General features: G+C 35.6%; 1 protein-coding gene across 1 annotated transcript in view; it reads left to right on the plus strand.

The window, feature by feature from the left end:
* KCNT2 (potassium channel, sodium activated subfamily T, member 2) overlaps positions 1 to 16,690 on the plus strand; it is a 318,603-nt gene that overhangs the window by 161,865 nt on the left and 140,048 nt on the right. Inside the window, exon 13 of the mRNA XM_012650477.1 lies at positions 12,447 to 12,555. Within this exon, the coding sequence (XP_012505931.1) occupies positions 12,447 to 12,555 (109 nt within the window). The remainder of the gene's footprint in view (positions 1 to 12,446; positions 12,556 to 16,690) is intronic.

Consider the following 16,690-nt stretch of genomic DNA (forward strand, 5'->3'; position numbering starts at 1 on the left):
CCGAAGTCCGTGTTTCAAATATGTCCATCCTTCAGGTAGTGCGCATTGCACTCCTTGTGTATACAAATACCCGCAATCTTCTAGCACGTGTAACTAACTGTCTTTGTGTAACAAAGGACATAGAAGCATTAAGCAATACACACATAATGTCTGCTTGAGGACCCTTTACAGTGTGAATCTGGAAGCTTTCAGTTAAACCAATGCATTCCATTTCCTCCTGAAACTCTGCTAAACCGACAGGAAATGAATACAAAGATTTATAGCCTTAAGGACAAAGGGTTTGGTAGATGAGACAATACTAATAGAATTTTGGAAGCTAGAAAGCAGATGGATGAATGGCAACTGACTTAACAAGAAAGAAAGTTAAATTTTAAGTTGAGACAGGAAGCAAATTAGAAGCAGGCTGCTTTTTGCAACAGAACTTCAAGAGTCTCAGAAAATAGAGGCACCAGATGCTTCTGAAAGTAAGGTTATACGTAGGACTAAATATATGAATAGTGGTTAAAAGTTTGTAAGAAAAGCAGATTTCCTGAACCCCTCCACATATCCATTGCTGATTACTTTCCCAACCTTGGTAAAAGAGGCTTACGATCTGGAGAATCTGATCCAGGGATACCCTCCACTCAGAGCCACTACATGCAGTTAAGTGTCCAGAGACCACGCCAAAATTAAGGAAATTAAGACCAAGTTGCCTCACTAAATGTGAGATGCTTTTCCCAAATGGCTTTGAGAACCCTTACAGCCAGGTACACATCTCTATCAACACAAGATTGGAGAAGTTTTCTTTGGGAAAATGGTCCACCATGAAAGAAAATGCCTTCTTTCTTTCTTTTCTTTCTTTTTTTCTTTCTTTCTTTTCTTTCTTTCTTTCTATCTGTCTATCCATCTATCCATCCATCTGTGTATCAAAGTGTGTGCACATCTGTGTGTGTGTGTGTTTATGTACACAGTTATAAAGTTTGGTGTTCCCAAGTGCAGTATCACAGATTAATCACCCTACAGTAAAACTCACGTGTCACAAGGTCTTGACATTCACTCAGGTCCCAACATCTTTTGAGTGTGTCAATCCTACATATGTTCAGACACCAGGGGTCACTAGACATGTGAGGAAATTTCTAACAAGAACAAGAAAGAACAAATGAACAAAACAAACAAACAAACAAAAACATATGGAAAGAGGAACTCAGAGGAAATAAAAACACCACAATACAATTCTGGGAGAAGAAATCAGTATTAAAATATATGTTTAATAAATATCTTCAAGTAACATGAGAAAATGGTATATAGACAAAACAAGAATAGTAGACTAGAAGATACAACAAAGCAAGAAACATGTATTGAACCTAAAAGAGCCCCTGGAAATTAAATATAAGGTAACAAATGAAAAATTGAATAAAAGGCCTAGAAGATAAACCTAACAACATTGGAAAAGTGAAGATGAATAAAATGAACAGTAAAACTAAATAATGGAAAAGAAGAGTCAAAAGGTGAGAAAATTAGAGGAGTAATTAGGGAGAAACAGTATTTCTATAACAGGAATCTAAGAAAGGAATTCTAGAAAACAGTGAGGAGAATATTATCAAAGCTATAATACGAACAAATTTTCCAGACCAAAATCATCAAATTGAGAGGGCCTACCTATTACAGAATAAGGACTGGGAAAGATCTGTGCTGGTCAGAGAGAAGGAGATAAGGGCCAAAACAAGAAGTAGAAGGAAAATGAAGAAGAGGAATGGTAGGAGAAAAGAAGAAAACATTCAAAACTAAGGACGGAGAATCAGAACATCTTAGGCATCTCATCAGTAATACTAGAAGTCATAAGACAATGGGACAATGCCTCCAAATTCTAAAGGAAAATATTTTTCCATTTAGAATTCTGTATCCTGGCAAAGTTTCAGTCAAATAAGAAGAGAGAAAAAAAGTTATTTGTAGATATTAAAGATTTCAAAAAATGCACAACTCTCAGAAAGCTGCCAGAAGATGTGTTTTGCCAAAAATAAGGAATGAGTGAAGAGAAGGTAGACTTGGGGTCCAGCACAGCAGAGAGAACGGGATTCCCCTGATGGTGGTGAGAACAGATCCTAGGGTCCTAGGCCAGCAGCTGAACAGCAGGCTCGGAGTAGAGCGGGAGCTTCAGCAGGGCGCCCCAGGGAAAAAGATGAATTTGCCATTACCTGATGCGGTTGAATGTATTAAAGGGAGATTTCCACTTCTGGGCAGATGTTTTAGACTGAACTGTAACTGCCCAAAATTCACATGTTAAAGCCCTAGCCCCGGACATAGTGCTTTTACATAGGTAATTAAGTTAAAATGAGACCATCAGAGTGGGCCCTAATCCCATATGACTAATGTCCTTTTAAGACGAGGACATTAAAGCATACAGAGAGACGTCAGGGGTGCGTGTGGACGGAGGGCAAACACGTGAGGAGGGAGCACAGTGACAGCTTTCTGCAAGCCCATGTCAAGGCTTCAGGGGAATCTATTTCTACCAGAACTGACTTTGAACTTCCAGCCTTCAGAACTGTGAAAAAATAAATTTCTGTTGTTTAAGTGACCCATTATGAGGAATTTTATTATGGCCGCCCAAATGGACTAATACAATAGATTTTGAATTAGTGATGAGTGGTTAGAAAACAAAAGGACCAAAAGAGACAACTATAGAGGAAAACAGATCACTCAAAATTATCAAACTATAGTCATGTGCCACATAATGACATTTCAGTCAATGACAGACCACATACACGGTGGTCCTGTAAGATTATAATGGGGCTGAAAAATCCCTACTGCCTAGTGACTTCGTAGCCACTGTGCCTTTGTGGTGCACGCATTGCTCACGTGTGTGATGACGCTGGGCAGGAGCGATAGGCTGCACCGTACAGCCTGGCGTGTGGTCGGCTGTGCCATCTGGGTGCCTGTAAGTGCACGCTGACGTTGGCACGACCACAGAATCGCCTAGTGATGCATTTTGTCACGTGACTTGCATATTGTCACGTGACTTGCATATTCAAAAGAAGGGGGAAGGGAAATTGAAGGGGGGTAACAGGAAAGTTATACTCTTCTATTCCTCAATAGGATGCTAGTAGATGATATTTTAAATCGAAAAATCAAAATATAGTAATAAAATCATATTTAGAAATATAGAAACAAGTAGAATACCCAATTTTAGGGCTATAAAGTGACTGCCTCTGTGGAGTGGACATGTGATGTGAGAGTTAGGAAGCTGCTCTTATGTGTAATGGAACTTGTAGAATTATCATTATTTGTCTTTTTGAACTGTGTACATGTACAATATTTTTAATTACATGGGATTTGGAATATGTCTTTGTCTAAGGGGAGAAAAACATTGTTTTAGAAAATGAGCCTTCCGTTGTGAGGAGGTATAAAGAGATTCCTCTTCATAGCAGCATCCATGTAACCCTTTAGATGCCAGTAAAATCATGGGTAAATTTGCAGTTGAGCTGCATATGTTTTTATATATTTTTAAATTCCACTTTCATCCAAAATTCTGATTAAATTATTCTATTGTGTATTCATACTTAAATGGTTCAGAAGTGGATCCAAGGCATGCCAAATGCAGCCTAATAAAACAGGTAGCACTGAACAGCTGTTGTACTTTTGAAAAACAATTCAGTGGAACAGGTAGCATACTGTACCTGTGAGAGGGTTAGCAGAATAGCCAGGGGTCAGTAGGTACAGTGGTCTCCTCTTTATCCTCAGGGAATACTTTCCAAGATCCCCAGTGGATACCTGAAATGGCCGATGGTACCAAATCCTATATATACTATGCATAAATTTCTTTTTCCTTTTTCACAATTTCATGGATGGAAGATTTGATCTTACCATGGGTCTTAGCAACATCAACATACAATTTTTTATTTCTTTATTAAGAAAAATGTACTTTACTGTTACTAAGGACTTTTATTAAGTCAAGACCTTTCACCTTTCACTGAAAGGGAGCACTTGATGGCTTTTCTTTGTCCTATTCTAATTGCCATCATCACTATTCTTACCCTTTGGAGCCATTGAGTAAAATAAGCGTTCCTTGAACAAAAGTACTTCAGTACTATGACAGTGAATCTGATAATTGAGACAGCTACTAAACGACTAATGGGCGGGGAACATCTGCAGTGCAAATGTGCTGGACGAAGGGATGATTCATGTCCCTGGTGGGATGGGGTGGGACAGGGCGGGATCATCATGCTACTCAGACTGCGTGCAGTTTAAAACTTATAAATTGTTTGTTTCTGGAGTTTTCTATTCAATATTTTTGGATCAAGAATAACCACAGGTAACTGAAACTTTGAAAAGCAAAACAGGGTAGATAATGGAGGGCCTATTGTATAGGAAAAGCAAATAAATCCTTAAAAACCCAGTAGGGAAGTCAAGGTCAGAATTAGGGCATCTTGAACAAAGGGACAAGAAGAGGGTATCATTGGGTCCTGGTAACTGAATGGCATTTTAGGTCTTGATACACAGGAAGAGTGTAGAAGAAAAACAAATGTTCGTCAGTGGCACTAAATATGCACTATTCTCTGCTCCTTTGGCAAAGACTGTAGAGTCTCTCAACTGCCTTGTGTTAGGGTGTGCAGGGACTTGTGGGAGTGTCTACAGCCCTTGGAGAGACAAAAGCTTTCTGGGACTTGGTTATAAAATAGAAGGCAGACTATTCCTAGTGTGCTCATATCTAGGCACCAATAGGCTGTATCGTGCATCTCTGTTAAACCGTCTTTACATATAGGTGGGAACTGTGATCCAAATGAAGAAGATGTAGACAAATTGTACGTTATGCTAGGTGGCTAACAATGTTAGCCTAGAAGCCCCACATTGCTCGATGAGGAGCGTTCTCCCATATTACGTATCATTTCTCAGGAAGGATCTGGCATGGCTGCTGTTGCAGAGAATGCTGCAGTATTCTCACACAGAGCTCTATTAAACACGTCCCACAATCCACAGCCCTCCTCCTCCAGCATTTGGCTCAGAACCAGTCAGGAGGGTTGAAATCTTTACTCTTTGATTCCTCAAAAGTTAGTAAATAAATCTTTTCTACCGTTTGCAAAATTTCTAGGTCAACTTGTTTTGTTTATATCATTTTATAGAAACCATATTGTGAATACATGAGTGCTTCGTCCAGACAAATTATTTTAGTAGCCTCTCCCCAAGTAAGTTGTTCTGTTGGGGAGGTAGGTGGATGAAAAGAATAAGTATTTCCTCCCTTATGATTATCCAGTCCGGCTATCACTTAATCATTCCACATGCCGTAAACCTTTCTTGTATCTTCAACTAGAGGAAGTGAACTCTTTTGACTTTTGTCCTTGATATGATCAAGTCAGCTTCACTGTCACTTTCCCTGTGGCCCGTGTGCAGTGAGTTCTTGGGAGGGCCCGGAGGCCTGGAATTATGATGTTTTCTCACCCGATGTAATGAACTTCAACTTGGCTCAGGATTGTCAGGTCTCCCTAATTTTAATCAAGCTCACTCACAGTAAATAGTTGAACGACATGGAAAAATTATAAATTGTTTGGGGAAATTCTCTCTCCCTTTTACGAAGTGTAACAAAAAAGCTCATTCCTAGGCTGCATACTTTTCAGCATGGGTTGCAAATTGTGTTGAAACCACTTTTGGATAGTGAGACTAAACACGCATGATTATATTCTACCGGCACAGTTAAGTATAATAGCAAAGGGAAAATTCTTTGCTTTAAAAAGTGACCCAAAATATAAGAATACAGAGTTCAATTACATTGAACTCTGGAGAAATATTTGTAAAATAGGTAAAATTCAGCAAACTTCTTTTACTTTCCTTGGCCTCAATTCCAAAGATAAATATATGAAATTAACTAGTGAAATGCTTATGATTTCTTAAGGAAGACACAATTTAGACTAAATTTTAAAATGTTTGTTTCTAGACAGAACATTTCCAAAAATGAATTTTTTGATAGATTACTTTTATTAGTATCTTGAAGCATTTTCCACCTATTTGCATACCTGAATCAAGAAAGTCTGTTGTATATAAAAAATGTTTTGTTTTTTTTTTGTTTTTTTTTTTTTGAGACAGAGTCTCACTGTGTTGCCCTGGCTGCAGTGCCGTGGCATTAGCCTAGCTCACAGCAACCTCAAACTCCTGGGCTCAAGCGATCCTTCCGCCTCAGCCTCCAGGGTAGCTGGGACTACAGGCATGCGCCACCATGCCCGGCTAATTTTTTCTGTATATATATTTTTAGTTGTCCAGATCATTTCTTTCTATTTTTAGTAGAGACAGGGTCTCGCTCTTGTTCAGGCTGGTCTCGAATGCCTGACCTTGAGCGATCCGCTCACCTCGGCCTCCCAGAGTGCTAGGATTACAGGCGTGAGCCACCGTGCCTGGCCTAAAAAATGTATTTTTAAAATCTACATAGCTGAATTGTTGATATTAGGCATAATTTTGAAGAAATTTTCCTCAGTGTGGTTCTAAATCATTCTAACATATTATGAAACTTTTCTTTTCATATTATTTTCCTTGACACAGCACAACTTTTTTTTTTTATTTCAGCATATTATGGGGGTACAGATGTTTAGGTTACGTATGTTGCCCTTGCGCCCCACCTCCCCCCCAAGTCCGAGTTTCAAATATGTCCATCCTTAGGGTGATGCGCATTGCACTCTTTGTGTATGCAAATACCCGTCCCCTCCTCCCTCCTCCCCCTCCCCCCTACCCCCGGCCCAACATCCAATAGATATTATTCTTATATGGACACAGCACAGCTTTTGAAAAATGTTGGCTGTGCAGTAGTTTTGAAAAGTACATATTCAGCTATTATTTTTGAGTTTATAAAATTAAATGAATATATTCTTTTGTTGTTTTAATGATAACGGTTTAATAACTAGGCATACCCTGCCAATCCTAGAATTGGTTTGTGTACGTTTTTCTGATTGGAGGGAGAGGGGAGTTCTGAATAACATCAAAATGAAAACATTAATAGGCATTACGAATACTCTGCTTTGGAATTAACAATATTTTATAAAAAATAAATGTATGTCTATATCAAATCTTGTATTCATTAAAAATCAGTGGGTAATCATGGATTTAAAAGTGTCATAGCAGCTGCCTCAATAAATTTTTCTTCTTCATATTGAATGATCAAAATCATTTTAAAAAATCATTAAGTATAGCTTCATGTGGTCAAAATCCTTTCTGATTATTATAGATTAATTTTATTTAAAAAGAATAAAGAACATGATATGTGCTTTTAAAAGAAGATGCCCAGTGTTTTTCTTAATATGAAAACATTTAAAGATTTATAACATGATAATAATTTTCTGCAAAAATCTTGCATTTTGGGGGGGTTTGAGAGTTTTAGTCAACATTTCTCCTATTGGTATAAATATTTTAGCTCAATTTTTAAGTCCATTTAATAAAAAAGGAACCAAGCATTTGGCATTTATCGAGTAGGTTTCATATGGTTAGACATTTTGTGCACATTATGCCATTTAATACCACAGTTGGTTCATAGATGAGAGAAGCAAGGCTCCGAGGTGTTAATTAGATTTCTCAAAGTGGCAACGTCTGGATTTTGCCCAGGTCAATCTGACTCCAAAACCTCGTCTTTTACAACAAAACTGCCCTCCATGGTGATAATAGCTTACTATTGAAATGACATACACATTTGTATGTAAAAGTGATTCCGCAATTTAAAAATTATAATCAGAATAACAAATATTAATATACATGGTTTCAGGCATCAGCTCTCCGTTCTGCTTCTTCCTATTCTCAGTCAATCCCTTAAAAGAATATATTCACTTTGTAGATCTACCATTTGATCCAGCAATCCCATTTTACTGGGCATCTACCCAAAAGAACAAAAGACACTCTATAATAAAGACATCTGCACTCGAATGTTTATAGCAGCACAATTCACAATTGCAAAGATGTGGAAACAACCCAAGTGCCCATCAATACATGAGTGGATTAATAAAATGTGGTATATGTATACCATGGAGTTCCACTCAGCCACAAAAAATAATGGTGATCTAGCACCTCTTGTATTCTCCTGGATGGAGCTGGAACCCATTCTACTAAGTGAAGTATCCCAGGCATGGAAAGACAAGCACCACATGTACTCACCATCAAATTGATTTTAACTGATCAACACCTAAGTGCACATACAGTAATAACATTCATCGGGCGTGAGGCAGATCGGACGGGGGAGGAGGGGATGGGTTTATACACACATAATGGGTGTGGTGCAAACCGTCTGGGGGATGGACACACTTGAAGCTGAGTCAGGTGGGGCAAGGGCAATATACGTAACATTTGTACCCCCATAATATGCTGAAATTAAAAAGAAAAAAAAAGAATATATTCACTTTGCATAAATTAAACTATTAATATAATTTTTATTCTCGCTTGTAAAAAAATGACTTTTGCTTCCCTCTTTTTTCCTTCAGCTTTCTTTCATTCTCAATTTTCCAATTTTGGTCTTTATCAGTTACATTTTTACATTTGAAAACTGATACCATTTGCTTTTTGTTGTATAAACAAAATGAAATCTTCTGTCGTTATCTACTGATTGACTCTTAAGTGTTCAACATGATAAACGTTTAGAATTGTGTCACTATGTACATACTGTTCGTCGAAGATCCAGGGATCACTTTGATTGCATTTTCTTTTTCCTTTTTTTGTGTTGCTTTCCCTTTGACAACCCTGTAAATTTTCAAAATCAGCTGTACATTTTAGGCATCTGTTATCATTCAGTACATTTTTGTGTGAGGGTAACTGTTATATATAGATCTACTATTTACCACTTACTATTCGATTGTACATAAATTTATGTTTGCACTGTCACAAGTTTACATGCCTTAGTCCTGCAGTCCCCAACCCCCGGGCTGTGCCCAGTTCTGGTCTGTGGCCGGTCAGGCCACGCATCACAGCCTGAGCTCCCCCTACATCCCCATCCCCTCAATCCATGGAAAAATTGTCTTCCAGGAAACCAGTCCCTGATACAGCAAATTATGTCAATTAACAAATTTACAGGAGGCTGATTGACATCATTTGTTGCACCCCACTCAGACCTGAGCATAGTATTTTATACAAGAAAAAAAAGTGCCCCAGTACAACATCCTCATTTTAAAAACTGCTCCCTTTTTTCTTTATTTGTTATGTATCTTGGGGCCCAACACTGACATACCAGCTGAATATGCAGTTATGAACATAACAGTTGAAAACATTCTGCTCTCATGGAGTTTATCTACTAGTAGAAGTGATGTCAATATGCTGAAGATACCAGTCGGGCAATCGGAAACATACAAATGTCGTTTAAAGCCACAGGATGCAGGGGGAGGTCACACAGGGATTGCGTGTAGCTAGGAAGGGGAGTCTTGGGATTGAACCCAGGTGGCATCCAATAGTTAGAGGTCACAACGAGAATGAGAATCCAGCAAAGCAGCTTAAAAAGAGAAAAATATGTAAGGACGAGATCCAATGGAGGGTTGAGCTCTGCAAACTAAATAGAAAATGCATTTCAAGAAGAAAGGAACATTTCGAAAGCTTTGGACTGTATATCGATCATTAGATTTGGCAACGTGGAGGTCATCAGTGAACATAGTAAGAGCAGTTTTTGGTTGAATATTGGATGATTAAAGGCTGAAGCAGACTGAGAAAAAAATAGGAAACTCTTCTGTTTACAGCCACTTGGGAGTAGCAAGTATTACAGTAACCTCCTCGCACTAATGAATTTGGGACAAAATATACAAAACAATTATTTTCAGACTGAATAACAGGCAGTGTGCATCTGTGATCTATGAGGGTGAGGAAACCAGTGAGATCAGCACTCAAACAAACTACACTTTCCGTCTAAAGGCGTTTATCAGATCCTGGTGCAGAAAAGGTAATTCAGTCAGCTCATGACAGTTTTACTGAGCAGAGAAGACAGAGATCTGAGCTGAAAGTGGGGGAAGTGTGAGAAGGAAGGAATACATGGAACAAAGTACCAAGAAGAAAGAAAACATGCCAGTAATCTGCGTAGTGGTCCCCTTGACCTTGGCCGAATAATCATATGCAGGATGAGACTTTGCGAGGCTGTTGCCCTTATTCCTAACCAGAAATGACACTAGTTTAAATTCAGGTTGTGGCGCTGGGGCTGGAGAGAAGTGGACATCTTAAAGCAGTACTTAGAGGCATAATCAACAAGATTTGAGGACTGACTAAATGTAAAGTAAGCAAGACAGAGGAGTTGAGGGTTTGGTGTCTGGTACTGTCTTCCTTTGGGAAAATCTGCCTGCTTTAGTTCATTTTATAGAACCCTTATGTGATTATCCTATAAATTTCATCTAGAGTTTATAGTTGTTATCTGCAGGAGGGACGATTTAGTAAGAGCTTACTCTTCCATGTTGGTGGATCTCCTGGCCTTCTCTGTGTCCCCTTCTGTTATTAATGTTACGTTTGTTGCTGGTGCCAGCTGGCAAATCTCAGTTTAAACTCTTGCTAAGAAATTTATACTTGTTCTTTATCTTTTATCACTAATGATATTACTTCTCTTATTACTAAGATGATACACATAATAAGAAAAACAGCTTGTTTATTCAACAATAACTAACTGCCAAGCTCTATTAAAAATTGTACATGTTCTATTTCACCATAGCAATTCTGTGAGATAGAAAGAATCTACATTTTACAAATGAGAAACTTTAATTTGTCCCAATACACTTAGGTATTGAAGGACAAAGCAGAGGAAGAACCCTAGTAAAAATCCATTGTCTTTAAAACCACACTAAACTAAATGAAATAAAAGATAATAAAATCAAAAACTATATGTTCATGTTTTTTAACTTAGTGGTTTACTTTCTGTCTTTTTCTTTCCATTTAAAATATTGTACTTCTAGTGAAAGAGAAATAACAACAACCCTCCACTAAATTATCTATAACCTTCCAACCTCAGGTTTAGAAGCATGTTACGTGAATTAACAGATACTCGCTTGATGAATCTTCCTAGGCATTATTAGGCTTATCATAATGTTTTGAATATTTGCCTGAGATGCATACTGTCCACTTAAGCCATTCTGGCCTAATATTCATCAGCTTTCGTGGAACTTAAAGTTACTGTCTTAATTTGGGCCGCCATAACAAAGTAGCATACACTAGGTGGATTGTAAACAACAGAAATTTTATTTCCCACTGTTGTGGAAGCTGGGAACTCCAAGATCACGGAAATGGCAGATTCATCGTCTGGTGAAGACCTGCTTCTTGGTTCATAGACTGTTGTTTTCTGGCCACATCTTTACATGGCTGAAGGGGCCAGGGAGCTCTGTGGGGAGTCTTTTATAAAGTCATTCATGAGGGCTCTGTGCCAATGACCTGATCACCTACCAAAGATCCTGTCTCCTAGTAGCATCACAATGGAGATAAGGATTTCAACATATGAATTTTGAAGGACCACAAACATTCAGTCTGTGGAAGTTACTAACATCAACAACATTTTTCTGCATTTGGACAAACAGTACCTCATATCTACGTGTATTTTTGATCTTCCTTTTTTTTCCCTAGCAGTGTTGTCAAAGAGAACTTTCCATGATGACAGAAATGCTCTATATCTCCACTCTCCAGTATGGCAGCCATTAGCCACATGCACCTTTTAGCACTTGCAATGTGGCGAGTGTGATTACAGAATTAAATTCTTAATCTTATTTAATTTTAGTTAATTTAAGTTAAAATAGCCTATGTGCTTATTGGCTCTTATATGAACTTGCTACCATAGAGCACATTTGTTCTTCCTTTTCAAAAATGTATTAGCTAACTGTGTGGCATATTTCTCTAAAAATTTGCCTTGGTTTATTCAATTTATTGCATTATTTATGGGGTGACTACTGTGCATAAGATTTCGTGTTAAGCATGATTTTGATTTTCTTTCTCAGTCTTAGCATTTTCTTAAAAAAATTTTTTTTGATATATTTTGTTATATCTGAGAGTTCTTTTTCTCCAGACAAACATACATATGCACATACACACAAAGTAAAAATTCTTTTACCTTTACTATCACATGAAAAAGTAAAATAACGTGTCCTCTACATGTACGGTCACGTAGTTGTTTTCCTCTCATCAGTCTTACCAAGTAAGTTCGTATTATAAGCCCATTTTTTTCTCTCTGAAAATTCCTTTAATGAACTATTAGTTGTGCTACAATTCTAAAAGATTCCGACCACAGGAATTTTCATGGAAAATTATTTTTAAGCCTGTCCAGGTACTCTCCTCTTAATCTCTGCTTATTTTCTAAGTGCTGGTTTTTAGCTCTGATTTAATTAAGTATTATTTCCCTCTTTTATAGAAATCGTAAGTGTCCTTAAAAATAAGTTCTTACAATAAATTTTTATGCTTAATTTTTAACTATGGATGTGACTGCACAAACTGATGATTTTCACTTCATATCCATGAAAGTTTTAATGTATCTCATGATATTTTGATTTTGGTCATTTCAGGATCACCAAACAATTTTGAGAGCATGGGCTGTGAAAGATTTTGCTCCAAATTGCCCTTTGTATGTCCAGATACTAAAGCCTGAAAATAAATTCCATATTAAATTTGCTGGTAAGTTTTTATCTTGAATGAGATCCATTGAATTTCCTCAAATTTCTATTGCAATTTAAGAGTTCTGTTTCTGAAGTTAGTGGAAACTTACTATATTCAGGATTCTATAGAACAAAAAAGGATTTCTCTTATATCATTTACTTATTAAAGAGGATTTCTTCATATATGAAGAACTATGTCACAAGATGATACTTTAGGACGAATCTTTACTTTTTTATATAACTTGGTGATTTTAGCAGCTAAACTTTTACTAGATACCTTAATAAGCCTAAAGAGATTAGCAGTGGTAGATGTGTGCTTAATATAGACACAGATTTCAAGTGCTGTATCTGTTCATTTATACCTAGGTTTACATATAGATAATACTTCACTATAGATTGTTTAATACATATATAAACTTATCATACAATAGGGTAACATATTAAAATGTATTCAGGTATATTTAAATAGATTTAGTTTCGGGGGTAGACTTTGAAAAGAATTCAAGAAAAAGTTATATATGAGGGTTTTTTTTTTTTGGAGACACTGCTTTTAAAATAATTGATCACATAAGATTATGCTTTGAACTGTTAGGAAATTGTGCAGTAAAATGATACTTGATTTTTTTCTTTAAGGCTTCTGTGGGAGAAAGGAACTAATTTTGATTTAGGCAGTAATTTGTGAACATGTTTATTTCCCCAAACATAATGACCTTGTTGTGTTTTATATTATATTCTATCTTAATAGTCTAAATATTCAAGTCATTGCAATGTAATTCAGTTTAGCAATATGTGAGCAAAACATATTTTCTTCAGAAATATCTTAAAATGCTTACCTATTAGTGTATAATATTGAAATAAAAAATTATAAACTCTAAGAATTCTAAAGTAATGATAAGAAAACCATGAAATAGTTGCTGTCCAATTTTCTCTGACTTATATCTTCTAGCATGCCTACAAATGATGTCATCAATTTTTTTTCTAAAGATGTATAGCAAACAACTTAAAGTAATGGCTTCCAACCCTGGCTGCATATTAGTATGTCTTTGGAAGAATTTTTAAAGAACTGATCACAGAGATTCTGATTTATATAGTCTGAGATGGTGCCAGGGTTTCTCTAAACCTATTTCCTAAACTAAAAATTAAAAATAACAGTACCTCTTTTGTAGCAGACTTTGTGAAATTAAATGGAAAAATATATGGAAAATGCTTCATCTATAATTAGCCTTCATTAAATTCCAATTGTTTATCCGCAAAACCTTTATATCTAAGCTGTCTTATTTTTATTTTTGGCATAAGGAACATTTTTGAAAAATTTTCATTGCACCTGATAATGACTTGCTATCACAAAATTTTTGAATGGCAGGAATGACATGAGCACTAGGCAAAGTCCTAAAAACATGACTTGAGATTTGAGTGCCGCCACTGAAGACTTAGGCAGACAGATTAGTATTTTGAGCCCTATTTTCCTCTGCTATTAAAAGGCCATAATATATCTGATGTCCTTGTTCCATTAGGGTTAGCAGTAAGGATTAAATAAATAATGTCTGGAAAATATTAGGTGTTCAGTAAATGAGTATTTTATCTGGATTTTAAAACAAACCATAGTTTAGGAAGACAATTTGTAATTTTGAGTGTGTCACAACTAAAATTCAGAACAGACTTCCATTCTTTCTCCTTTGTTTAGCAAGCCATTGATATGCTGCCTCTAAAAAGATCAAACTCAACTGAAATAATCTACTTCTACAAACAAAAGATTATAAACTGTATGCATTAATCCTTTCTCAAATTCTTACTTTCCTATTATTTTGATAAACCCATCAAAATGGATGGATTATTTACAAATTCTATCCCAATAATTTATTTCAATATTTCTCATTTCGAACTCTTCTGAAATTCCTTTTAATGGTGTCTGCATTCTTTTATGGCTGAGATTACAACATTTCAAAGGAACTCTCTTTTTATATTATGTAAAGATGAAAAGCACCTTAGTTTCACTAAAATGTCATAAAAAGAGTTTGAAGTGGTATATGAGGCTCTCAAACCAATATAATATATTTTATATCTTAGCATAAGGTCACAAAGATTATGGACTTTACCTTTCAAAAGGCAGTGTATCAAACAAGCTGTCACTTACTTTGTGTAGTAGATTGTTAAAATAATGTTCCCCAAGGAACCATGCTCCCTGTATGTGTCCTATTGAGATGTGACCTGCAGCTTTTTTTCTTGAAGAAGTGAGATCTATTTCACCGCCGTTGAATATGGGCTTGCCTTGTGACTTGCTTTGACCAATAGAATGTAGCAAAAACTACATCATATAACTTCAGAAGCTAAGCCTTAAAAGCCCATGCAGATTTTGCTTTCCCCTTATTGGAACACTGCTGAGAGACTACAGGTTTAGCCTCTGTAAGGATGAAAAATAACATGGAAAGTGGGGCATATCCATCTGAGCACCTCATCTGTCCATCTCCCAACTTACTTGGCAGCCAACCTAAGAAATCATGCTGACCCCCAGAATTTTGAGAAATAAAATGGTGGTTGTTTTAAGTTACTAAGTTTTGGGGGTATTTGTTATGTAGTAATAGGTAACTATTAATAATTTTGTTTGTGATAAAATAATTGCTTTAATTTTAAATCATATAAACTTGATAATAATATTCTTTATATTCTTATCTGAGTATTTTCATGAGTATTAAATAAGCAGGTTCAAATTTTCATAAGATATAGAATAGACATTTTTATTTCCATTTATTTAAATAGTCCCTTCAATTTACCCTAAATTGTGGAAATCCTACCATGATTATAATTTATGAATTTTCAAAAGTAAATCCATTACTAAAAGATACATGAAAGAGAGAAACTTTAATATATAATTTATAAATGTATGAGATACTAGGAAGTAAAAACACTATAGCAGCCTAGCAACTATTACATTATGCACATCTACCATTCATATCTTTCGTGGATCTCTCTCTCTTGAACAGAGTGACTGTAGGCATTTATTAAAGTAAGTTATTGAAGTATTATTCATTATTTGAATGAATCATATTTTTACACATTTAATTATAATTAAGTTAGTCTTATGTACACTTATGTTATTGCAGCAATAAAAAAAGTTATGCTTTTATTCATATCACCAAGAAAAGAAGGTAAAAATAATGAGCCTAGAGAAAGAAAGAATAAAATGCTCAATAGAGTAATAGTTTCAGTAAAATATTTCTGAATATAAATTCAACTTTACCACAAATTATAGTGAGAGTCAAGTAACAGAACTATAATTCACAGATGATTTGATTATTTGTATCACCACAAATTTCCAAAGAAGAAAAGAAACTCAAATGTTGCTCATAGAGAAACAAAGTTTACTTTCAGCAATTTGTCCTTTTTATAATAAATTAGTCAAAGTAATTGCAAATTCTGGAATGAGAAATTCCTTGGTGAAATATTTGTTCATCTGTATATTAACTGCATGACCTCAGGCTTTTTCATGTCTCTAAGTTTGAGTTTTTCATTTTGCAAAATGGAGATGATAAAAGAAACTACCCCATAGGGTTGTTATGATAAAAAAAAACATAGAAGAAAAACAGCCACCAATAAATGACACCTATTAAAGTGATTGTTTTCATTCATATCAATAGTGCCTATTTCTAATTTTCATAACAAATTCGTATTATACTAGTTTCCAGGAAAAGTGACTGGGCTTTCCCATAATGTTTTACAAACAGCTTATTACAAAAATTCAGAAGGCACATAATTCTGAACTTACACACATTTTCTCAGAGAATAGAAAATGAAACCTCTGTTCCCAGCTCCTTTTATGGGACTAACATAACCTCCATACAAAACTCATTAAGGATCATTTTACAAATGACATTTAGACACTAATTTAATTGGTTAACATGGTTGAAAAATTATCTAAAATTTATTAGCAAAACCAAATAATGTATTTTAAAAAGAATATATAATCACTAATTTGAAATTATTCCAGAAAGAGATTATCATGTTAAAGGAGAATAATGATATTATTTCAAGGGATGCAGAAAAAGTATTTGAGAGATAATTTAATATCCATTCACAGTTAAAAAAAAAAAAAAAGAAAACTTTTGAAAATCGTAGGACCAAAGAATTCCTTAACCTAAGGCAAGTTATCTGTAAAA

This window comes from Propithecus coquereli, unplaced genomic scaffold (genome assembly GCF_000956105.1).
Source record: "Propithecus coquereli isolate 6110/MARCELLA unplaced genomic scaffold, Pcoq_1.0 Scaffold328, whole genome shotgun sequence".
Classification (NCBI taxonomy): Eukaryota; Metazoa; Chordata; class Mammalia; order Primates; family Indriidae; genus Propithecus; species Propithecus coquereli.